The sequence below is a fragment of the Uloborus diversus genome, chromosome 3 (assembly GCF_026930045.1).
Source record: "Uloborus diversus isolate 005 chromosome 3, Udiv.v.3.1, whole genome shotgun sequence".
NCBI classification, from domain to species: Eukaryota; Metazoa; Arthropoda; class Arachnida; order Araneae; family Uloboridae; genus Uloborus; species Uloborus diversus.
The window spans coordinates 188324261-188351178 of NC_072733.1; the positions used below are offsets into that span (position 1 = coordinate 188324261).

General features: G+C 33.3%; 1 protein-coding gene across 1 annotated transcript in view; it reads right to left on the reverse strand.

Moving 5' to 3' along the window:
* Nucleotides 1–26918, reverse strand: part of LOC129218454 (integrin alpha-9-like) — an 88595-nt gene that overhangs the window by 38808 nt on the left and 22869 nt on the right. Inside the window, exons 2-14 of the mRNA XM_054852729.1 lie at nt 16397–16533; nt 15184–15296; nt 14548–14674; nt 12892–12968; nt 12422–12470; nt 11368–11472; nt 11078–11166; nt 9187–9258; nt 8277–8420; nt 7658–7760; nt 5096–5187; nt 4481–4571; nt 4223–4268 (exon numbers count right to left, since the gene is read on the reverse strand). Coding sequence (XP_054708704.1) covers nt 4223–4268; nt 4481–4571; nt 5096–5187; nt 7658–7760; nt 8277–8420; nt 9187–9258; nt 11078–11166; nt 11368–11472; nt 12422–12470; nt 12892–12968; nt 14548–14674; nt 15184–15296; nt 16397–16533 — 1245 coding nt within the window. The remainder of the gene's footprint in view (nt 1–4222; nt 4269–4480; nt 4572–5095; nt 5188–7657; nt 7761–8276; nt 8421–9186; nt 9259–11077; nt 11167–11367; nt 11473–12421; nt 12471–12891; nt 12969–14547; nt 14675–15183; nt 15297–16396; nt 16534–26918) is intronic.

Sequence of the window (26918 nt, forward strand, 5' to 3'; positions counted from 1 at the left end):
TTTAAGAGATTTAGGTCTTAATTGGGAGAGAAATTCTATCCCTCTTTTCGAAATAGATCTATTACTTCTCAAGTTTTTCTTCATCGTTTACATCATCTCTTGATTCCAACTTCAGACACTTGGACGATCTCTAAATGCTGCTGTCCTGAAATACACCTATTGCTCACGGGGCCAAAGAGAGCCTAAATTTGCGTTTTTATGGCTTTTATTTCGAAACTTTTCTGGGGAAGAGCCCCCTTTTGCTATGCTTCTTCACAAATGTCAAGAAAGGTAACCAAAAATTGCATTTCAGGACAATTAAATTCAATTTTTAAAAATTTTCAACGGAGATTAGCTTACCCAGCCTTTATCCCCTAACTTGCCCTCAAAAGCGGCTAAAATGGCCTTTTGGGGGTTTCAATTGCCATCTATTTCCATTAGAACCCTTTTCCTACCCCGCCCTCCGGTTAATATTGTAAAGATAACTTTTAAATGAGGTTTTTGGAGGGAGAGCTCACGAACCATCCATCAATTCCTCTAATAAGTCCGAAATTAGCTTATAAGTGGATTTTTAGATCCTCAAGCACAAAATATTTCCAGGAAGGGGAGATTCCAATCACACTCACTCTCTCTATAATGTGTTTGGTTTCTAAGCTTCATTTTCAAAACTATTTTGGGTTCAGCGCCCGAACCCAAACCTTTTTTCTTACATTGTCAAAAATAGCCTAAAACGAATTTTTAGGACCCTAATTTTCAAAAATTACTCGAAAATTTCAGTTTTGAAACATTTTTGAGGGAGATTCCTAAATATATCCCCCTGACCTAACGTCTAAAGATAGTCAAGACTTGATTTTAAAAAATTCATTTTTATAAAATTTCTAGACAGTTTTTTCAAACATTTCGGAATGTCCCTCCCAAAATGATCGGCTAGATCCGCCACTGATTGAACGCACAGTTTTTGGGCACCGAAAATGTTGAACAGCGCCCAAAACCTGGGCGCCCAATATTCCCGGCGTCAAATGTTCCCGGTGCCCAGGGCCCGATTAAGATATCAGGGAGCCCAAGGCCATATGCTTTTTCGGAGCCCCTGTGTGGTCAACCCTTACAATTTTACCTATCGGCAAAAACAGTTTTAGCTATTGGTTTTTTTTTAAATTAGCCATTTGGGGGCCCCTAAAATGTGGGGGCCCTAGGCCACGGCCTAGTTGGCCTATTCAGTAATTCATATTGCATCACTGAAGTGTGGAAGTTCTACACTCTACTAGTCTAAGCATCGCTTTGTTTTTGTGTACAAAGAACAAACTCTGTACTTTCCGTTCAGAATGTTAAAGTTAATTTGATATGGAGGCATCTAAGCACTTTGCAACATCTTAACCAAGGGCCTAGGGAAGAGAAAGTTTCTTATAACTCAAAACTCAAGAAATAGTGGTGATCTTCGATATCCAGAACACTGATATCTATCTAATCAACTGCACAGCACCAACTATCATCATCTTCATTTTTTTCTTTAGCAGGGGTGCCCACCTAGAAGGGGTTATGACGCAGCCTGCGCCATTGAACTTTTTAGGATAGGGGAGTTGAGGGGTATTTTTTTGAGGTGCGATATTTTTTTTTTGGGGGGGGGGGATTTATCCTTTTCACGATATTTAGGGGTGCGCTCTTGCTCTTAGAGAAGGGGGCACCCCTGTTAACTTATTACTATTCTAGCAACTGTACAGTAGTACAATAGTTCTGCATTTCATTATTATTGTATCGTACTGAACATATAGTATTGCACTTGGTGTATTTCTCTCCCATTGATCATTGATTTGAGCATCATTACAGTATTTTATATCGAATAACGCAGGTTTTTTAAATACAATATAAATTCAGTTCTTGATAGGGAAAACGTTGACATATACTTAAGGAAGTGTTTAAAGCTGTTTGAGGGGTGTTTACGAGTGTCTAAAATAATTGTTTATGTTTATCAAAAAGTCTTACCTTTTTTTATAAACGCGAAATTTCGACATAAGCGTGGGGTCTTGGAACACAGCCCTCGCGTTAGTCGAAACTTCACTGTAAATAGGTATAGGTAATTAATTTTTGCTATTTTAGTAGCATTTCTGTTCGCACACGACATTTATGGTATTTTCACGCATTTTATTTGTTACGTTTACGATGTATTTTGTTGATGTTTTCATTTTTAAAATAACGAAATTTAAACCACATTGCTTTTCTTGGAGACTACGGTGAAATCTCTTGTGTGCGTAAGTGCTTGTTTTTGAAAAGTTTTAAAATCTGTTACTGGTATATTTTGTGTTCTGAACTGGGGGGGGGGGGGCTGTAGAAATAAGCTAACTTCAACACGTTATTAAATAGTGTTTTTATTAATTTTTTTAAAGATAGCATACAGTTTTTGTAGCGTTTAATCGCGATGAGTTTTACCGTTGTTTTATGTTTTAATACGCACTAGTTATTCCATGTTAAATTATGGCACATAATGTTTGGTTCTTTTGTCTTGTTTGCTGAAGATTTTATTTGGCGTTTTAGAATGTGGATGAGACATTGTTGGAAAAGCATCGCCAAGACCAATATACTTGTTCACTTTATGGTGTCCTCTTGGCGAAATAAAATTGTCGTATATGTCCCACCCTTGACGACGCTTTTTTCGTGCCAATAAGAAAAAACTGCCTGGTTTTTTTAGTGGTACCATATGACATTTATTCCTTTTTAACACGGCTAACAACGTCTTTGAATTTAATAGCTTTTGTACTTATATTCCAAGAAAAAGAATTAGTTCTGCTGGACTGTCATTTGATCTTTCTTTCGAGTCTTCGTTGTAGCATTCTTAATTGAGGATTCTTATCATGGTAAACCCGATGTAGCGTGATTAAGCCATGGTTTAATATGGCAATGTGTGTATCATCTTCCATAATAAGTATGATACGAATTTGTTTTCCTTGTACCCGGTGTGATTTTGTAATGTCCATTGTACGCAGTTCGGACAGCATCCGTTTTAACAAAAGCATGCACTAATGTGCAGGAAACTAAGAGGTCATTCAACTCTAACAGAACTTGATCGAATCGAAAACGAACAATTGTATCTGAAGAGTAATTTATCAAAAGGGAACATATCCACTCTTTAGAAAAACTCATTTTATGACATTTTTTTAATTCTTTCAAATTACCTTAATCAAATCACATACTCTCAAGAAGTCCAAACGGGGCAAATGCTATTTTATTTAAAGGTAAAGTTTTGACTTTTTGAGCAAAAGGTAACAAATCCGTCCTCTACACTTCTTATTTTGAACAGAAGGGAAATATATCCTGAATAAAAGAACTTATGTCCAAAATAATTAAATTAATCCATTACTTTTAGGCTCAAGTACTTCGATAAGAGAATGTGAGGAGGTACTAAATATAAAATATACATCAAAACGTAGATTTCAACTACATACCACGTGTACTTATGTTTCACGGTAGGGGGTGCAGCGTTCCTGACGTTCCGCTTGCGGTATATTGCATGTGTTTCGCTTACGGGTTCGTGGGAATGGTGAGCAACAGCTAGCAGAGGCAGCAGCCCCCCAGTAGTCTTATAATAATTAATTTTGTTTTTGTTGTTAAGCTGTTCTTGTTCATAATTTAGTTGTTTTTACTACTAATATTGTTTTAAATTTAAATAAATTGAAAAACTAATACTGCAAAAATTGAGGAATTTGGCTATTTTATTTCATCCCTCCCTTTGCGACACGTGTTACTCAAAATTTTTTAAGATAATTTTTTCCAGTTACTTACTATCCTAAAAGTAAAAGAAATGGGGGATGTATGTATTCTGTTGTTTTTCATGCAAAATGTATTGTGTATATACTCCCCTTCGTCGGAAAAAGACGACGAGTTTGATTAAAACATACTTACTTTTGGAACTAAAGAAATTTGTATCATTAAAACAGAAATTGCGCGATTTTATTCACATGGCTATTTAAGCAAAGAAAACAAAACTTTCGTATCTGATTTTATTCACTTTCTACTATTTAGAGCACATTATCTAAAAACTTTCACTTGTTGATTTTGAACAATGTAGCTCGAAATTTTAAAGCGATGATGCAAGATTGAATATAAATATTTTTAACGATTTCTTGTAAAAGTTATGGCTTCTATTTTCAAAGGAAGCTTTCTTGAATATTTATGAATAACTAAAAAAGAAATTTCCGAACCATTTAGAAAACTGGAAAACTCAATTTATGTGCGTACATAATTTCATTACCTGAAGAGTACAGCTGTGGATGAAGAGTAGGCTCCAACAAGGACATCTAAATCCAGCAAAAAATAAGTAAATAAATAAATGAATGAATAAAACAATAAGTAAATAAAAGCACCAGGTATTTAAGACTTAATACAACTAATAAAAATGATATTCACTAAAGTATACAAAGAAGTGTTCTTTGTCTTTTAAAGTGATTAAACAAATACTATATAGCATATAAATGAAAGTTAAACAAAAAAATTTCCTATAGATTATTACCAGGATATTGATTGCTATCTATATCCAACCCTCGGGAAATATGAATTCCAAATCCTGATAGAGAAGGACTAATATCAGCAGCAGAAATTTTCTGTAAAGAAAAAATACTTGAGGTAGATAACTTGTGGAATTATATAATTAATATCACACGCTATGAGCACTTTCTCAAAAACACCCACCTGCCTCTAAAAAATAAACAAGATCATAATTGTAAGGGATCGCTCACAAATTAAAAATGCTTGCCTGCAATCATTCACTGTGATTCGCGATATAACCGATTATTTGAGAACGATCCCTCACGATTCATCGTCCGTCCGAGAATAATTAAAATGCGGCTCATTAGGTCACCGATAGCTTTCCTAGTTTTTATGATATTCAATTGGATTTTTTTTTTATAAGTTGACAAATCTATTTGGCCACAAAATTTTAAAAGTTATAAATTACTATCTCTCCTGCATGCGCAGTGAGAAATTGCTTTAATTGTATTAATTGTGTAATAGTTGCACTAATTTTCATATATTCCTCATCGTTGTAGGGGTGCAATACTTTCGGATATATAGCGTTTCGAAAACGAATGAATGATTTTTATCGAAATGAAAACTTTATATATTATACCTGGACAAACAGTTTAGACAATCCACTCTTGGAACCATGGTATACGTAAATAGCGCCGCTTCCGTCTTCGTAAGGGGCTCCTATTACAATATCTGAAAAATAAATTATGATTTTATGGATAAAGACGTAATAGTTGCGGCAAAAACACAAAAGTTTGTTTCTTCTTATTTTATTTATTAACAGCTTTAATAGGTTGAATGTGGTTTGTTTCCTGAATTTCTTCTGTCTAGAGCGCCTTTAAACTTCTAAGGTTACAAATGTACATACGTATTGAACAGAGGATAACCGGGAAATCACCAATCAAATAATGTCATAATAATTTAAACGTGTTAAACTAACCATCTCACCTCCTTGTGTCTCAAAACAATGACTAAAAACACCGGGATCGGAACGCGTGATCGTTTAATTTTGAGCCCTATATCTTACCGATGGACAACTAATTCCGCTGAAACCATTCGATTACTTTAATTCAAATATTTAAGCATACATTTTAAAGTTCAACTTTATGAACATAACGATTCACTATGTAATTTCTAACGAAATTGAAATTTTTAAAGTGTGCTGAGTTCATATGACTTAAGACAGTTGGAGCAGTATAAAACAGGGATGGGGGTCCAAGAGAAGGGAGGGTTTTTTGAACCATTGACATTTTTAGCGGTGTTGTTTTGAGGGATTTTTATCTACTGGAGGTATCTGTGACATTTGAGGAGGTGCACCGTTGCTCTAGTAGGGATAGGCATCTCTGAGTAAAATAAAATACACACTTTAGTGCTATTCAACAGCTCTTGCCTTTTTAATTCTGCTCACTGAATACTGCATAAGTAGTGTCTAGGTGGAGTTCTTTTATTGGGAAAATTGTTCAGAAAAAAAATTCCCAAAATCGTATCAAATTTCAAATGTAAAACCAATGACCCGATTCAGGCCCGTAATTGAGTCGATTACCCCGGCCCCCCGGTTTTGGAAGCATAATGTAATTATGCATTCTTGCTTGTCTTTTGATGTTTTTTTTCCTTTTACAATGCATTGAATTCGCATCTTTTGCACCCCCCCCCCCGAAACTTTGAAATGGCGGACCTGACCTAGGTCCCTTTAATCTATCATCAATTCGTCTATTGATGCAAAAGAAAAAAAAAATGTAGGGGAAAAAAAAGAAATATTTCTGTGTTAAAGTTTTTTTTTTAACATGCGAAGAATTAGCCAATTTTAAATTGCTATCCAAAAATTATATACTTCTTTATGTGGATATATTCTTCGTCTTTGCTCTATGTCGGACCTCAATCACCAGGATGGAATTTTCAGGATGGAAAAAAAAAAAAAAAATGCAGAAAATAAATATATTTCGCTTTTCCATAAATTATCTTCTCTATCCGTGTTTCCGTCATTTTTGGGCCTCCTCTGGCCCAAGAGATTTGTCCCCTCTTTGCCCTATCGACGGTTCTGTTTTCAAGTTCATGAGAGCCCCCAAACCTTATTTCACAGGGTACATTAGCACACATACGAGGGGGGGACCCAAAAATAACCGGATTTTCGTTCTAAAATATTTATATATTAGTTTATTCACAAAATTTCTTTAGTCTCCTTCAAAGTGTTCACCCTTCGATGCAATACACTTGTTAATTATTTTTTTCCTCTGTTAGAAGCTTCCCTGGAACTCTTTAACTTTGACCATGTCCAGTGCCCGTTGCGAAACAGTTTTTCAGCCTCTACATCATCAAAACGCTTCACTTTCAGAATTTTTTTCATCCTCGAGAACAGAAAAAGATCACGGGGGGCTAGGTCTGGCGAATACGGGGGTCGAGGAACGACTGGCCACCCCTGAGAGGCCAAGTAGCGGTTAATAGTGACGGAAGTGCGTACGGGAGCGTTATCATGGTGAAGGAACCATTCTTCCGATCGGCCCGCGCGAGCTTGGCTCCAACTCACTCTTGTTTCTTCTAAAGTTTCGTCAATCGTAAAACGACGACTCTCGTTGTTTTTTTGGCGGATTTTTTCAACGTTTTTATCATTTCTAGACGTTGCAGAGCGCTCAGAGCAAGTACGATCTTCAACATTCATGCTACCACGTTTAAAGCGCCCAAACCACTCGAAAACTTGTGTACGGCTAATAGCATCGTTCTTGAAAGCTTGTTGAAACATTTGGTAAGCTATTCCGTTGCCGACTTTTCCAGCAGGAAACAAAATTTCAAGTCTACAGTTTGTTCTTTCAAATCTGCCATAATGAGTTCGCAGACGGAAAGCAACAACGGCTGAGAAAACCAACACTACGATCAGACGTTCACAGCTGGTTTGTGAAGGTCTCTACTTGAGCCATCTAGCTGGAGCATCGTTCTACAACATCTAAGATTGGCATCGCACCATTAGTCCGGTTTCTTTTGGGTCCCCCCTCGCAAAAATTCTAGTAGTGATATATTTCTACGCAATAGATGTTTTAAATAAGAACAGGCAAAAATTTTAATTTTTTAATAGAATTTTCAAAAGCAAGTTTGGTTTAAAAGTGGCAAAACTCCTGAAATAGTAAACTTAAATATATGTCATTAATTAACTTTAAAAATATTTTACTACCGTTATAGCCATCCTGATTCAAATCTCCTGCATTTGCAATAGCTGTACCAAACCGAGAATTAGGTTTATTTTCTCCAGTTAATTGTGTGTACTCTTCTAAGCCCTGTAAAAAAAAAAAAAAAAAAAGTGCAGTTTAAGCAACATAAGTATAAGACACATTTCAAAAACGTTTTCAACGCAATAAATATCTGTATACATATAATTCATAAATAATGTAGTTAATGCAAAATTCATATAAGCGTGCAATATATATATATATTCTGGCTCGAAAGTGCTCTCAAGTTTTTTTCAAGTTCACTTTATGTTTCTCAAAACTATTTCTTGAATCGGATTTTATTGCATCATAAACGGACAAGTCGATTTTTTTTAATATTAAAAATAACTTCATGTCGCTTTTTTCACAGTTTTTTTTTTCAAGCGAAAAATCCAGCCAACCAACCAAAATCATTCTTCGTCATCTGTGTATTCCCAAAAATGGATCTTGTGGATATCTTAAGTATGAGTACACCACATTAGATGTGTTAACAATAAACTATTTCCAGCATTGAAACCTGCGTCATTATTAAATGTTGCTAAAAGTTTGAATAATATTTTTTGGATAATAGAGATGGCTTCTTACCATTCCATTGCTGATGTAAACATAAACTTTTCCTTCATCACCTTCTAAATCAGATGACGCAAAAGGAGCTCCCACGAGTAAATCAGTCCGTTTATCATTGTTAAGATCAACACCAAGAACAGCTGCGCCAAAGTATTCACCAAACTGGAAAAAAAAAAAACATTCAAAAAAAAACATTCAAAAAAAAAAAAAACATTCAAAAAAAAAAAAAAAAACATTCAAAAAAAAAAAAAAACAGTTTGTTACAAAACAAACTGTGCCAACGATTAATAATTATTTAAAGAGCAATTTAGATTGGGTTGTTTTAAAACAAAAGAACCTTCTTCTCAAAACAGTGGCCTTTTTTTTACTTCGTTATTATGTGTTTTGGAACTTATAGATTCAAAACCAAAATGAAGAAAAAAGAAACTGCCATGCAGTTATTCTTATTTTTCAATATTTCTCTCCTAACGATATCCAATGAACGACCGAAATAAACCAACGTCACTGAAATCAAAGGGAAAATTATCTAAACAAAAATTACATTAATAAAAAATTTAAAAACAAAATCGTCGAATTGAGCTAATTTAAACTCATAAAAGCAATACCCTTACACCAAAAATGATATATAGACAGTTGAATCCCGCTTCAACGAAGCCCAAAGGAGCAGTAAAATCATTTCAGTAACGAAATTTAGTTGTACCGATATTACTAATGTTGAAATTGTTCCTTTATTTGAACTGGGGAATACCAAAGCTTTCGCTAAAACGAAATTTTCGTTGTAACAGACTTGGCTACAGCGGGATTTGACTCTAAAAAGGTTTTGATTCCATAAATAGATAAGAAGGTTGTTGTGGGCTTTTTGTTAGACTTTTGTAACACATGAAGTAACACTTAACAAGAATACTTAAAAAAGAAAAAAATCATATACCTGCAGTCCTTCTTTTTGTTGATGAGTCATGATTTTACTTGCTGAAGGCAGTAATGTTTTAAATATGTACACCTAAAATAATAAAGAAATTTTACTCCTCATAAAAGTAACATTTTCGTTCTTCAATGACAAAATAGTAACATTTCAAAAATGAAACATAGCGTAAAATGGGAAAGTCTAAAGTATGGAGGTGGAGTGTATGCTTAAACCCATGAAAAAAAGATCTATTTAATCATCTTCACCCATGAAGTATTAATAAGGATCAATATCTCTATATGGGGCATAGAAATACAAAAATAGTCAGTAACTGGAAACAAATATTTGTTTCTGGAGCGAAACATTGGTAAAACGGATTCTGTCCCGATGCAGCAAAGCCTCTTTATACAAGGTAAAAATACAGTCTCATTCAACTCTTTTAGCAGTACATGTTCGACATCCGCCGAGCCCAGCCGAACGGAGGTCCCACTACGGGGACCCCTCGTGTGATAAAACCTAAGGCGTATTCGGTAAAAGGTGGGGTGGGGTGGGCAAAAGTACACGTTCAGCAAGGGAGTCACAGTTCACCAACGAGGTATGGTTAGTATCAAGACACACGTTAAGGTGTAAACTCCAAGCAGGACTGGCGCCCAGTGTGGAACCTTCCCCGGCGCAAAGCACCTCAAACGTAACCCACTTTCACCCTCCACTCCCAACCGTGCGAATCTTCGCATAGAGAAACCTAAGGTTTAAAACTAAAAGGTGGGATGTGACAGGAGATAAGTACATGTACAACAGTATTTTTATTTCCGAGATGATCATTAAAACTGTAATCGCTTCTGCTAGAGTATGATATGTAAACTGCGTGAAACACGGAAATACATTCAATATTTTTATGGAATTCATTATTATAAATAGTAAGTTAGCTACATCATGCAGATGGTAGAGAATTTGACAGAAACTGTACGAAAACATGACACACAAATGCGTTCTTGAAAAAACTTCAAACCTGCCAGTTTGCATGCCTGTACAGAAAATATATTTTTCTTTGGATTAGAACGGGTTTATGTTCTGTGATTAATTTAGTGGCTCAAAATCTTTCATATCCATTTATCTACATATCTATATATTGTTTTTATGATAATCAAATCATCGTTGTTTTTTCTGAAAAATTCTACCTTCTGCAGAATGTTTATTAGTGCAACAATGAATGCAATTTAAATAAGTAGCAATGGAAAGAGCATTGCGAAACATATTTTTGACGCATAAAATCAATTGCTCTCGTTCCCCCGTTATAGAGATAAGGTTTTAAAGTCTGCCAAAAGTTTAAGAAAAGTTGGCAAACTTAAAAGCCTGATGAGAAATGAGAGGTACCACACGACTTCAGCGCCTACATCTAGCAAGAACCCTCATTGCTTGTTTGCCAAGAGTGTGAAAGATGTCTTTTATATCTCACCGAAGCTGGCTAAATTTGGCGACTTTTCTTAAAATGTCAGGTTTAAGACCTCATATTTCGATAGCGTGGGGACGAGGACAAATAATTAAAGCATGTTTTACTATGATTAAGGTGAAAAAACAACGTAAATAAAGCACAAATATTCGAGAAAATACAGCATATAGCTATTTCAAGGCTACAATGGAGCCTTTTCATCAGTGCAAAAAGCTCACCAACACAACCAGAAGTTGCGAGAGAACTGACTCATGTTTTACTATGCTCTTTCGATTGCTATTTATTTAGATATTTTTCATTATTATACTCTCATATGGTTTCCTGGTAAGCTTTCTTTTCAGTCTATCCTCCCCTCATCGTTCTTTGCTTACTCCAATTACTTTTATTTTGCCTTTATGATCATAGGCAAAAATGGGGAAGTTTCAGTATCGTGCCAAACATTCCAAGTACAAAAATAATACTTACTCTTCCATGACTTCCACCATCTCTAGGAGCTCCTACTGCAACATACATGTCGTTGCTGTCATAAAATTTTCCCGATGTAACGGAGTAACCTAAAAATCATTAAAGCACAACTTTTACTTTCAATCTTTAATACTTATTTCGTTACGTAAACAGTCTAAATTACGCTTAGTACATAAAAAATTCACATAGAATTAAACAGAAGTTTATGAGCTCCCATGCAAATTAAGTCCTGATAATAATTAGTATTTAACGATTCTAAATTGCTTGGATAAAATAAAATATTACATTACCAATATAAGAATATGAATTCATCCCTCCAGGTGGGTCAGGGATTATTGGGCTTTCATAATTATCATGCACTGCTTTCGGATCAGAAGAGTAACTTACCACAGTTCCTATAGAAAGGGGTGGAAAATATCTGATTATTAATAAGAAATTTCTGACGAAAGACTAATTTTTAAAAAGGTTCGATTTCAAAGTACATATGATTCAGAGAGAAGCAAAGGGATGTAAATGCCAAAATTAAAAACTTGGAGATAACCAGTACAAATGGAAGGCGAACCTTTCCTCTGTGTTGTGGCAAGGTAAAGTACTAGTAGCCCTGGTAAGCTCTGCTATATAGCATGATTCAGAGAAAAAAAAATCAATGAAAGCCTACCAAGGACCTAATCGAACGCGTTCCACTCAAAACTTGAAAATGTTTACTTACCTCCCTTTGATTCTTACTGGTGCATATTAAGTTCTGAGCTCGTTTCGGGTAGAAAAGTTCAGACACATTTCACAATGCATTATTCTTAAGCGACATTTTTAACGTTAGGCTTTTCCCTTACTCCAAATGCTTATCCGTGAACTAGATTGCACTTTTGAGTGATACTCGAAAAGGTCTGATTTTATGTAATGTATCTATGTCTTGCGTAGATTTTTAGAAACACATTGCAAGAAACGCTAAGTAATCTCAGTACAATGGCACATTACACAATATTTCGTACAAAGCAAGGAACAAGTAAAACCTGCATCATAATCAAAATGTAGAAATTCAAACAAAGAAAAAAAAAATCTTAATTCATATATTTGCTTTTTTATTTTGTTGTGACAATTTGAAAATTCGGTGAACTCTAAAATGAGACTAACCTGCTGCTGCTGGATGGCAATTACCATTATAACTGACAAAGAAATAAATACGCATTGGTGATATGAAAGCTATTTCTTATTTAAAGATAAGTTGGAAATAAGCATAAAAAACATTTTCAGTAACTTTTTTCTGACAATGAAAAACAGAAGTATTTGAAATAATTTTAAGAAATACACAAATGTAATGTAAAGTACAGAAATGCATACACTTACCAGACCAATCAAAAAATCCGGGCGCCCCGAGAAGCAAATGGTTTCCGTCCTGTTAAAAACGTTGGTTATAACAGTTACACATAAACAATAAGTATCAATTACGCATAACATAAAAAATAAGTATCAATTAGAGTAAAAAAGTTTAATAGTATAAAGTTTAACAATGCAAGAAGTAACAAGTAATAATTTTATGTTTACAGTTTCAGTCTTAAATGTGCTTCTTAAATGTGCTTTTCCATTTCCCAAATATATAATCTGCATAAAAGCAATCTTTGGACTTAAAACCCAACAATAATTATGTAAGTTAAGAACAATATGTGACTAATATAATAGAACCTAATTTAGGTCACAACAAAGCATGTTACGGTAAGTAAATCAGGTAAATTCGAGATATTTTAAATATCTTAGTGCAATACATGCTCTATCAATCAAAGTTTAAGAAAAATTACGATTTTAGATAAAGAAATTACCTCAGAAAATGCTGCTGACGATCCAAGTTGAGAAAAAGCGTAGTAATAAACACCCGGAGAATTTATTGACTGTTTTGCTACGGAATGTAAACACTTATTACTATAAAAATATTAAATACAGCAAACAGAAACGACGTAGAAAGAATTTGTAAAAAATAACAATTGTAAAATTATGATAATAATAATAATGAAAAAAAATGGTTCATGCATAACCGTGATTTAATTGTGAAAATAAAGTACGTAAGTAAAATTTTAAACACTAAAAATAATCTTCTTTGGTATAACTTCATGAGAATTGATAGTAGCTAAGAACAAATTTTCATACACTGGAAGGGGGGGGGGGCAACTAATTTTCAGCGCACGAAGTGTATTTTCTATCAATGTGAAACCTATACATATAGAGAGTACAGTACATATGTGAGCTATATAAATTCATTTTTCTACACACACATTAAGAGGTTACTCCAGTCAAAGTAGCTTAAAAACAATGTCTTTCAGGTCTTTCAGTGACTTTAGAGGCACGTTTAAAGCCAACTTCGCAAAATCAGATATGATGGACCGTGCGCTCTGAATCTACCACAACTAGCATCAAAATTTATTTCAAGCTTCTTGATTTATATATCTATTTTGATTAAAATATTGAATTTTAATTTTATTCATTTGATTATTACGTAGTCTGACAAAAAGGTCTCTAAGACATAATTCTTCAGAAGAGGAAAAACAGTTTATATAAAAAAAAATGTGTAACTACAAGTTAAGACATACTTCATCAACTTTAATGAACCTTATAAAAATAAATAAATAAAATAAAATACCATAAACTAAACCGCTATTTTACCAGTACTTAATTCTTGAAAATATTAATTTATTTTTCCGTACCCATTTCATGTAAATTATTGAAAAATGAATCGTGTCGCTAATCGGCACTACATTCATAGGCGTTGAGTCAGTGGCGGTGAAGATAAAAGATACAAAATCGTTTAGTCATTTAAATTTTAAGATATGCACGAGGGGAAACAAAAATTAACTATGCAAAGGAAACAAATAATTATTAGTTGATGTATGCCTGCATTGTAAATCTTGCGTCGTGTCATACTTTCGTCATTTCAAATAACAGAGAACGAACTCACGCTTGAATGAATGAGTTACTAACGTTTTAAGGCACAAAAATTGTAAACGTTGGTAATTCTATCATTCAATTTGCAAGCACAAAGATATTTATTCGTTAAATCATGCTTGTTTTCTTCATATCCTTTCTTTTAAAGGCATTTTTTTTTTAATTTTGCTATAATGCTTCGTTTAATCAGACATAATAAATTTCCTTATTTCAACATAAGTTCATTTCACAAAAAATGTATTGCTATTGCAGTATAATATTTTTCTTAAACAAGCATGTCATTCATGTGCTTTTTTTATACTAGAGCATTTCCTATTTTTTATTTATAAACATCTAAAATCATACTAGTTTTCTTCAAAAACAAATGAAATTAGGAAGAAGAAGCGCGTAACGCGAAATATTTCGCCTTTTTTGGATAGTAAATTTACTTTTCCCCCTCATAATCATATACATGTATGAATACAGCAGTTTCATATTTACACGAAGAACTTAAGTATCAAAATCATGTCAAAAGTAAATAATAAAATATTTCCACTTACATTTAGTGACTAGTGGTACCAACTTTTTAACACTGTTTGGATCCAGTTCGCTATTGATAGTGTAGCACACCCCATTTGGTAGGTAAAGACCAATGTAAGCCTGGTTCTTCCACAAATGACCACAAGTCTGGTAACGTAACACAAAGCAATTGTCAGGTGCGGTAGAACACAAGCATATTTTTTATTAAGCTCATTCAAATTTAAAGTTACTTATTTTTCCAAATGAATATTTATTTTATACAATGAATGAATAAAAACCATGAAGATAAACTGTTTATAATTTTGATGACATGTTCTCACATTTTGAATGAAGTTCTTTTTTTAAAATCTTTAATCAGAAAAATTAACTGATATTCGTTGTGAGCGAAAGGTAGCCATAGTTAAGCTTTGATTTTTCATAATTTTTGGTTAGGTGTATTTAGTTGAAATTTTTTATGTTTTTTAGATGAAAAAAAAAAAAAAAAAAAAAAAACAATTTTTTGATCCACCTACTTTTAAGCTTAACAAAAATGCTTGCCAGATCAGGCTTGCGGCCTGATCTGGAAAAGAAGAATCTAAAGAAATGTGAGGACCATGCCAAAGAAAAAAAAAGGAAACAAAAGAGAATCTATTCATTTTCATTGTAACGATACTTACAACAATATCTTTTTGTTCGGCATGTTGCTGAATATCCAAGCTGACTCCAAGCCACATATCATCTTTTTTATCATAATAAGTGTGCTCATTTCCTCCTTCTGTCTGTGTATTTCCTATACATACAAAATATTAAATGAAGTTTAAACAAAATATAAACGCTTTTTACTTTATCTTCATTTTGAACTGAAGAGAAGTTGAAGAGGAAGTGGGTACTTTGTATTCAGACTTGGCAATCCAAAAATTGCTGCTACTTTTTTTTTAAAGTGCTTTTAAACATTACAGCATGAAACTGGAGATATAGAGTGAAAAGTTTACTGAGAATTATAGGGACTTATGCGCATTAAAAAATATTTTGATAAATAAGTACACACTATTGGTAGTGTCGAGGTTACACGTTTCGTTTTCTTCAAATGCTTCTAATTTTACCTTACGCTAAACCAGTTACCTGGTTTATTAACCGACTAAAAAATTCCACAAATGTCTTAAAGTTTAATAAAAAAGGAAGCAATCAACAATGAACAAAATTAAATCGATTCGAAGTTTGATATTGTGAAGGTTCCCCCCCCCCCCCCGTTACATTTTTTGTGTATTTTTCTTCAACGAAAATTAAACATCGGGAACGAAAAAATATGAATGTAAAAAAAAAAAAAAAAATTCCCCCCCCCCCCCAAAAATATAATTATATAAACCACCACTAGAGATGACTGTTAAATACTTTCAACTAGAAAATTCTTACTTAAGTTTCTCATAAAAGTATACAATTACTGAGTATTTCAATTCATATGTAAAGTAAATGCAAAAGAAAAGAAAAGAACATGAAAAAACCTGTCTTAATGAGAGCAGCTGTGCTAAAACCAATACATTAACTGCAGGACAGCTGTTTTTAAACATACAGTATGTGAACGTATGGTCGTTCAGCAACAATAAGTATATACTCGTAAAATAATAATAGATTTTGGCATAATGCCTGGCACACATTAAAATTGTTTTTAAAAAAATCATTATGACCTTTTTTTTTGTCTTTCATGTATCACGTTGTCATGTTTAAAACATGTTTCAAAAAAATTCTGTGTATTGTATTCGAAATGAAACCGTAAAGAAGTTGAAAATATTAAAATAATTTTGAAAAGATGAAATGTACTGAACATTTTTAAGGTTTGCTTTCGCGAAAAAAAGAATTTTACAGCAGTAAATATCACATAAAATATCTCACCTCTACCATCCAATTTTACTTCTAGACATTCAACATTTACATCATCTTGCAATATCGGACAGCTGAACAACACGCCTGGTTGGTGAAGTTGTTCCCTTAATATGGATGAATTTGCTCGAGGGGCACCCACAAGAGCCCTGAAATTGAGAGGAGAAAAACAAAGATCAGTTGTCATTCCGTGTAACTCTAAGCCGCAACTTTATAATGCTCCTCTCATTTTTTAGTACTTTTAATGAAATTTTACCCTAAAACTTCTAAATTATTGTCTAGTTATTCAAAATTAAGACAATAACTATTAAATCTATTTAAAATGAATTATTAACCTGACTTAAAGTTATCCGACCATTTAGGGTAACTTGGAGCCACGTCAGAAATAAGATGTAAAATAAATCATTTCAATAAAAGAAGTGCAACTTTAAAGGAAAAAAAATATTTATAAATATTTAAAAACTCTGCTTTTTCGTACTTCACAGCATCACAAGATTTCTATTTTTTATAATATTGCAAAGTTGCAATGTAGGAGGAAAAATTTCAACAGCTGCAAAAAAATAACCACTTGTAAAGAATTATCATACACTCACTGGCCAATGTATTAGAACTTTTTGAGAGAAACTTCTTGCCTTACTCGCACTGTGCAAGGGTCTGCAGGGAGCATCATGATAAGGAGCATTTTCTACTGGCATGGAAGTGATGCCCTGGTGTTCCTCAAGGGTAAACAAACAACCATGCAATACCTAGATATATTGGCAGATCAAGTGCACCCTGCAATGTTCCATTTTTATTCTGATGGCGACGGATACTTCATGGCAACTATACATCGGCCAGGAGTGTTGAAAATAGGCTCGCTTAGCATCAGTCTGACTCCCAACACCTTCCCTGGCCACCGCATATCCCGAATATTAACCCCATAGAAAATGTGTGGGATATGGTGGAAAGACGCATCCGACAGCACTCTCCTCTTCCACCATATTTACAAGATCTAAAAAGCTATATAGCCAATGCATGGTATTATGGATGTCAATGCACTCCAGAAGCTTATAGACTCGATGCCCAAAAGAATCAGAGCAGTTATTCGTACAAAAGGTGGTCCAATAAATAGCAATCTTGGGTTTCTAATTCATTGGCTAGTTAGTGAGTGTTTTAATCATGCATTCTCTTTTTGATTTTGCATACAATTTGATTTTTGCCTCATAAGTTTATCCACCGGGTAGGGGTCAACGGCAAGAATCTGTCAAAAAGTGAGTCGATTGATTACTCGCTCTCTTGCTTATCTGCCGGCAGTCGCAACGCGCCACTTTTATTATTTATGTTTATCTTGTTTTGTATATAATTAATAAATACGTTTTTCTTTTCAAAACGGTCAAGATATCCTACTTTCTTTTTGAGATGTTCGAGGTCGGAATAAATTATCAACTTTGAGACCGTTTAACTACTATTGCCAAGAGTAACCCATGTTTTTTTTTTTTTTGTACTTTTCTAGGATCTATATTAGGATATACAGAAAATACAATAGTTATTTCTGTGGGTGACTTATGACTTTTGCACACATTCAGACAGGCAACAAGACAAACTACGAAAACAACAATTTCGAATGACTTTTGCCCTCAAAACCACGAGTGTCCCAGTGACCAAACAAATTTTTATGTTACTATGTACCTAGAATCAAGTAACATCTGTGTTTTAAAAAACATTCAAGAGTCATTCATTCCTTGAGAAGCAAAACAATCATGTATGCAACAACATTTATTCACCTCAATTAACTTTGACCTCTATTCAAGGACAAATAAGTCAGATTTAAGAAGAAAGAAGTTTCCCTTTTCTTATAGTACTGCCTTAAACGTTTTTCGAAAATTCAAGACATCAACTTTCACAATTTGGACATATTTAGAAAACAATGTCTCTCAACTACCAACTGCAACTAGTTCTAGCTAATTAATGGCGAACATTGGAAGTCGCAGTGGTTTTTAGTCTCGAATATTTTGCACGAAATACATATAGCCTGATGCGTTTTTGCTACATTTTGTTTATTGAATTTCGAGAAAAAGTTGTTGGCGAGTTTTTAAGGAGAAAAAGTAAAAGATGTTCATGAGCTTCATTTTTTAATTAATAATTTTGTGTTTTTTCATTTTTTTAACAACTTAATTTAAAGGGTTATGAGTTACAAGTTCGGAAATGAAACAAAACAAAAAAAAAAGGTCCTAAGTATTTTAGCAAATGAAAAAAAAAAAAACAGAAAAAGCTAACTGTTAGTTGACGTTTTATGGTCGAAAATGTAGACGATGGTTGAGACGGAAAAATAGTGAAGAAATTAAAATGGAGAAGAGAGTAGATTTCTTTCTTTTCCCATCATAAGCAAGGGAGGATGGTAAGAGCATCGAGATAGGAATCAAATTTAACGCATCAGATTCTGTTGAATTTGATGAGACAGTCATTCCATTTATAAACAATCATTCCATACACTGATATTTAATCTGAAATTCTCATTTTTAGAGACGTTGAAATATTTGAATTAAATCAAAATGCTAATTTCTACGAGATCAGAAAGATCTATTGTTACAAGGGGTTTTTGATAACAAAATATAAAAAAACCCTCCACAATAGTTATGGATCTTTGAAATACAGATGAAGATAAATAAACTTGAAAATAAATAAATAAATAAAAATAAAAGTATGAATTTGAGGTGGCACATTCATGAACGTTATAAAAAAAAATAATTCAAAAAATTGATTAATTGGCCACATTTTCTAATTTTCTGAAACAATAATTTGTTGAAAACTAAGACAATAAAATTTACAAAAACACTCGCTAATTTTGAATTTGTTGTGGCAATTATGAGCTTTAGAAAGAATGGATCCTTCAATTTGAGGAATTTTATACATTTTTCATATTTCATTGACGTTCAAATTTTTGAAATAAATCAAAATCTAAATTTCTCCATAACGAGGAAGAGTTATAGGCTTTATCGCATACTTTTAGGAACTGTTACTAAACGGTCAAAGTTATGGATCCTTGAACTACAAACCAAATTAATTAATTTCTAAAAAGTATGTCCTTTCTAAAAAATATATTAAAGCGTATTGTAAAAATCTATTACAAGATGCAGTAAACTTTTCTAATAGCGTATTTACAATTTGCTTCCTGAAAACTGACTAAGGGAATTAAATATTCTATGATTTCAAAAGGATTGAATAAGCCCAATCTCATGAAAACATGTGATTGGCACTAAGTCAATCATTGTACCAATTTCCACACATGGTTGTTACTATGTTAATATGAGTTAAATTGCAAGCAATTTAACATGTTATTTTTTAGAAAAGTACAGTCGGATCTCGACTTACACGAGGGATGCGTTCCAAGACTCTTTACGAAAGTTGAAATTTTGCGTTGTGGAAAAGTGTTGTGTAATATGATTTTTTTATGCACATACCTAATCATTGTAGAAACTTTTAAACAAGTTTTAACCTGTTTTTAACCATTTTTTAACTATATATTACCGTTTCTTACATACAGAGTTGAATTTTTATCTTATTTTTAAAAAAGCTGCATTATTCAACATAAAATACTGCTACGATGCACAAAATCAATGATCAATGGGAGAGAGGCATAAAAATAAAACAGTACGGTATTTCGTAATAATAAAGCACTACACTGCAAAAGTACTATATAGTAGATACAATAAGTTGCATCCATCCACTATAATATTAAAATCTGTTCGCGTCTGTCTGTCTGTCTGTCTGTCTGAAGATCTATCTTCTCGAGAACCGCTGCGAATCGAGAGTCAAATGAGGTACCGATCAATTCGAAATTTTCCAAAGAAAACAATAGGACCAATCTCGTAATTGTGCGACTTTAATTAGCGGAGATATTAATTAAAACGTTAATTAACATGGCGTTATTCAGGAATTTTTATTTCTTTCCTGTTGACATTTTGCATATTGGTGAGCAAGTAAAATTCTAATAATTCTTTTAAAAGAGATTTTTTGGCTGCTGTCCAAATCTTAAAACAACGTTTCCATCTAGAATTTTTATTTTAAATTAGTTTAAAATTGGTTGCACTATTCGGACATAGCCTTTATTTTATCGTCTGTCTTTTTTTTAATTTTTACATTCAACGTTCTTAACTTTTTTCAGCATAGGAAAGTTGTTTCTTTAGCTATCTTTATTGATAGTAGTGTAAGTTTATCATTCGCCGGCTTCATATTTTGGTACATTTAGGAGATGTGACTAATTATGTTTATTTTGTTGGACCTTTTCCCGTCATATGGGTGAGTTTTCGAATTGTAATAACTCTCTTTTTCCTTCCTGTTTCTATTTTTGAAATACTGTTTGTATCGTTAAAAGAACATGTTAAATTAAGATTGTTTGGATTTCTTTAAGTGAAACAGAGTTGAACAAAAATATTGTTTTTAAGGATTTTAACTAAAGCTTAATTCGAATCTGATGACTTGGTATTAAATTAATGCTGATTGGTATTTATAAAGTCTTGGTGCTTTAGTTCCACGTAAGCAACCAAAAAGTATGCGTAAAAAGCTGATCTTAATTGTACATACAAATGTTTCAGGTATAGTCTATCAGATTTCATTCAGTTTAAAGTGAGCACAGATTATAATTGATAATGCATATATTTTCATCTTTTGTGCTAACTGAAAATACTCATAACTTGCATTATTGATAACTATGATTAACTTTAAAGAGATTTTTGCCAAAAATATGCTCTATTGGTGTTTTGCAAACCAGGGGCGTAGCTAAGGGGGGTTTTTGGGGACAACCCCCCCCCCCCGAAACGTTAGTCTCAAAAAAAAAAAAGAGAAAAAGAAGAGGGAAGAGAAAGAAAAAAAAAAGAAAAAGAAAAAAAATCAAAACGACTTTTTCTGAATAACAAAGGTCAAAAATTCACTTTGTCCCCCCCCCCCAATGCCATTGAAAATCTGCTCCATGTGTGACCCTCAAGTATACAGACGCCTCCCTCTACTGAGACAGTTTTTTGATAATTGAGTGAAATTTGACACTTCGCTTTAGAAATGAGATTGATTTGTTAAATCCACGTATATGCAGCCTTTCTTTGTCATAGATTCTGCATATTGTTAAATATGTGTAATTTTATGAGCCGCGCAGTGGGAATATTGCATACAGTCGAATCTGTATATTTCGAATTTCACATTAAAGAAAAAAATCGAGATAAAGAGGTTTTGAAATACGGGGGCTTTAAGAAACTTTTTATAGAAATTTGAAATATGATGGTGAAAATTTGAAATCGATACTAAAGACAATATGGGCTCTTGATTAAAATTCCTCTTTATTAGTTTTGTTAGGTATTTATTCTATTATTACATTGTTAAATGTAATGTCTCTGATTTTTTTTTTTTTTGGATTCATTATTTATCTTTTTGAGGTTAGCAATTGCTGCAAATCTAACTTGGCCAGTATTCTACGATTTTCCTTTTTTCATCACTTGAAAAAAACTTATCCTTTTTTTTTTCACTCTTATCATTTCAATTTTCTAAGGAATCACAATTTTAAGAAAGAGAGCAACCAAAAAACAGTACTAATCCAAATCACAGAGCGAAATGGCTTTTAACTTGAATGACCTTTAACCATGAACTTGAAATGTTCATCTTGCATGTCAAACCTGTGAATTTCACCCCTTTACTCTTCTTCCAAGAAAGTGCGCGAAACGACTGTCCTTTGGTTAATCTTCCTGGAAAGCCTATTCGTGGAACGCATTTCTCCCTTTTTTCCACTGCCTCCTCAGCTCTTGAAGACAATTCCTCTGTTTCTGAGTCAAAGAAAATGTTTTTGTTTGCTGCTTTAAAGGTCTGGACTTCGAATCCGAAAATGATAGCATAACCGGAATTCGAGACGATAAAGGTTTTTGTTGGTCTGGTCTCATGTGTGTCATAGGTCATAGTCAAAACGACCTTTGCTAACAAGAGTATCCATTGCAATCACATTGATTTTTCAGCCAGTATTTACTGCGTATTCTTTTGGAACAGTACAGTCTGTTTAAAATAGTACATTCTAAGTGAAAGTTGTTGCATAATGAAACGAACAAGACCGATAGCAAGCTTTTTTCAACTCAAAGAAAAAAATTAAAATGACGAAATTATTGCTCTAAAAAGAGAAAGTTAACTTCGTCTGAAGAAAACGAAGTTCAGTCTGCAAAGCAGCGTTAGTCCCATCGGACCCTTCTGTAGGTAATTTTATTTTAATTCAAAAGAAAAACTGCATAACATTACATGAATAAAATGTTTAAAAACGAGATGAATCTAGATTATTTCTATTAGCTTGGTTCGGATTAAAAAGTAGAAAATAAAAAAGACTTCTGTTTATAATACCCGAAAATTGCTGTTGCTCTCCCAAATAGATATTTATGTAAATTCTAAAGCAGCTAATAAAATTAAAAAATAAATATCTTTATAGATATATCTTTATAAATATAATATCTTTATAGTCTGACCACCGATGAGATTGAAAGTCAAACATCCAGTTTACAGGCGGAAATGGAAGTATCTATTAGCTTTCAGGGATGCCAGCTTTTGTAGATGTGTGTTAGCCTCTAAATTAAGCAGTCACACTGAAATGAATGGGACACGCTCATCAGATATTTGATTTTCCCCTGATTTGGATAGACTGGTTTTGACAAGACGTTGCTAGAAAATTTCACTTTGAATTAAATGGAGGGAAAAGAAAAAAAAGTTGAATTTTCCATAACATTAAAAAGATAAAAAATTCTTTGCTTTTGTTTTGTTTGACACAAGTATCGGAATTGGGGCACCCCATTCCAAAGTATGTAAGATTCACCTCCCACTTATTTTTTTTAATACTAAAAAAAATTACACACCCACACTATATATATATATATATATATATATATATATATATATATATATATATATATATAAAAGAAGACCCCCCCCCCGAAAGTCGGGTCTAGCTACGCCTCTGTTGCAAACCTTGCATTACGCGTATTTATTTACTCCTTAGCGCTTTAGAAACTGATGTCAGAGTAATACAAAAACATCAATTGGACATCTCTTTCATTTTTTAAGTAGCCCGTGCAATGCCGGGCACGCAGCTAGTTTATAAATTAAAAATTGAAGATGATGATTTATGCTGCGCAATCTGATCATCATTCTAATATTTTTAAGTACAGTAGCTTCGCATTTACTTTTATAACATTTACATCCATGGTAACACCCCTCTTTCAGGGTCTCTGTAATCTACAATACAAGAGCAGATTCCAGTTCCCTACTGTTTGCATTTTGCTTAAGCACTACTCTGCGAGCTTCATATTAAAACTAAGGTCTGGAATTATACGGATTGCCTTCTCTTGACTTATAATTCTACATACGAGAATGAAAGATTTAATCACACCTCATGGCGTGCTACCTTCGACCCACTTTCTATTTAAATGTATCAAGAATCTTTACCTTTTTTTAAAAATTGTCACAAACTTTCGTTTTTTGTATCCATCTTCAAACTTTAGATGAAACATCTTGCCTAGATGCCACAATATTTCATCACCTTTCATATTTCGAATAAATAAATGAAAAATGAGGAGGGATAGTAAATACACATTGTGACAATGTTATGTTTATATAGTGCGGTGTGTGGGAACTTGCGCAGTCAGTGATGCTAAAAGGATGAAAGTATATTCACGAAGTCGATGTTTAGAAGTCAGGGGCGTGCACAGAAATTTTGGAGCCCGTCACAAATAACTTTTCCTGGCCCTCCTCCATATTGCTTACCCCTATATTTTACTCCTAGTTTTAAAAATATTGGGCCCCGTTCAGGCTCCGGCCCGGCCAACAGGAGTCCCTTCTCCCCCCCCCCCCAGACGCACGCCCCTGTTAGTAGTCAATAACAAAGCCGTAACATTGCACCACGATTCTTTTCCAAATATTTTCGTATTGAGATCGAGAAATTTGCTTTAGCTCTAAAATTCCTCGCTCAGGAAAAACTCGCGTTATAGCCACTTCGCGTAAGTCGAATCACGTTGTAGCGGGAGTCGACTGTAGTGATTTTAAGTTTAACTCATAATTCGTCATTTACTTTTATATATTAAATGCTGGGACTTTGCGTGAAAAACTAATATACTTTTTGCATTTGCCCGTTTTAAACTGCGCTGAATATAAAGAACTGTTGCCAAATCATGTTGTAACTTTCAAGATACTATTTTTCTTCAGAAAATGAAATAAAGCGTTTGTATCATGAAAAGAAATTTTGAAATTAAAACTGAAGGAAGTTAAGTTTTAGGAACAAAAATATTTTAGACACATCTAGCTGCACATTGATCACATAGCTCGATGGATAAAGTTATGAGTATGCAGAGGCTGTGTTTCTTTTTCTGGCATACTTGTTGCAATGCCTGATTTTTAAAATAAGATGATTAAGATTTACATTCATATACGAGACGATGCAATATCGTTTATGAAAATGTTTTTAAATCTATAAACAAATGAAAACCCTCCACCTTCAGAATTGGTTGAGTTGGATCTCTTTTCCCCGCTTTAAACCTGATTTCTGTACTGTATTTTTCCTACAATATGTTCATAACATCTGTAGTTTCTGTAGTAAATTAAAACTATTGTCATGGTAAATGTGCAATCGGACATCCAATAATGTCATTGTTTTGCTTTCCTATTATCATGATATTAAAGTAATGAATGGTAGAACGTCAAAAGGCAAAAGTTGTGCAAATGTTTTAATTAAAAATAAAAAAAATCCAGAGGGGTAACTCTATATAGCTTTAATACAATAAAATTAATTTATTGTTCTTTCCTGTAATACAATTTAAATAAAACATGAAAATCTCCTGAGCATTTAAAATAAATTAAATAACATGCAGAAATCAGGTTATAAAATAGGTAACACAAATAGTAAATATTAGTGTATTAAGTTCTACAAATAGATGCATTTGTAAATTCGTTTTCTAGGAAAATAATAATGAATGAAACGAACGTTCTGCTTCCAGTAACAACGCCCTAAACTAAGTAATTAAGAACATTAATAGTAGGGAATGAAAGTATATCAGGGCAGAGTAATAGAGAAAGAAAATAGTACTTATTAATGTGTGCGCATTCGATCGCTGCGCCAAGAGATACATTTTCCCATTAGGTAGGATGCTTCTGAAATGACACTCTGATTAAAATAACCCCAAAATATGGGTGCATTTCAGTACATGAGATCAAGATGCATGTATTGAAAATACCTTTATAAACATTTCCAATATGCAACGCATTTTGTGTAATAACTAGCATTCCCGTACCCGGCATTGCTCGGGTAATGGAATTAGGAGGGGTTAACAGTGCTTGGTTTACTTAGTTTCGAAAATCCCCTGTAATAATTACTTATTACCTTTATTTTTTTCTAATTTTGGGAGGATCCCGGGGCCCCTGGACTCTTTATATATATGCCATTGTCCTTAACCGATGTTTAACTGTTATTAACGATCCTTTTAAAGTATTGATTATCTTTGCAAACACAGGCCATCCACATTTTATTGTTATACCTATGTTTAAGCAAGAACTTCTTTGTATACAACATTTTTAATTTTTTTTCTGGTGCTAAAATTATTAAGCTGCTCGACTTTGGAACAAGCTACATGAAATTGGCCGAGTGAAAAAGAGTCTTCTCTTAAATTGATCCCTGCTACTTTTAATGTCTGTCCTTGTGACTTATAACGGTTATTGCAAAGCAAACTTTTACAGGAAACTGCACTCTTATAAATTCAAAAGGATAGTCCACCTGTGATGATGTTCTTAAAAACTTCGTTTCTAGTTTTGAAAAATTGAAAGCAAAAGACAGAAATATTATTATTTGACTTGAGAAAAGCCTCGAAGAATCACGTGAGAAACAAAAACAATATCAAATTTAAAATTTGCTATCGACCAAAAGTTGAGATGAAGTACTGAATAATGATTTGAATGGAGGAAAGCCTCTGAAAATAAAGTATTTAAATTTCAATGACAGGTTTTAATTTCACAGATATTAAGGGGTATTAATTAATTTCTCCCGAATTAATTGATATTTCGAAAAATCCTTTCTTAGTGGATACTTTCGTAATCATGTGGACATGCCTGCCAAATTTCAAGTCTGAGGCTTCAGCGGTATTGGCTGTGCGTTGATATATATATGTTATCTCAGGACATTGATTTTTATATATTAAGATTAACGTTATGGTAATTTAAAAGGATACTTTTTATTACATAAATATACTTTAGTTATGATTTCATTGATTATTGAGATCATCAACATTCAACGGATCGCCCAGGTTTTAGCAAGTGGCACGGCAAAGTCCGTTAACAACTTAACTTGGGAAAATTATTTGAGCCGGCACATTTAGCCGGCTAATACCAGCTTCCTTGCCAGGTAAAGTAATGCCTCGCTCAGTTTCTATACTGTCCTAAAAAGTAGGCATACTCTTGTAAGGCTGTGTGTCGGTATTATAACAATGATAGAAATATATTTTTGATAATTCAATTAGGGAATTCACTTTTAGTACGAGATAGGAAATTCTGT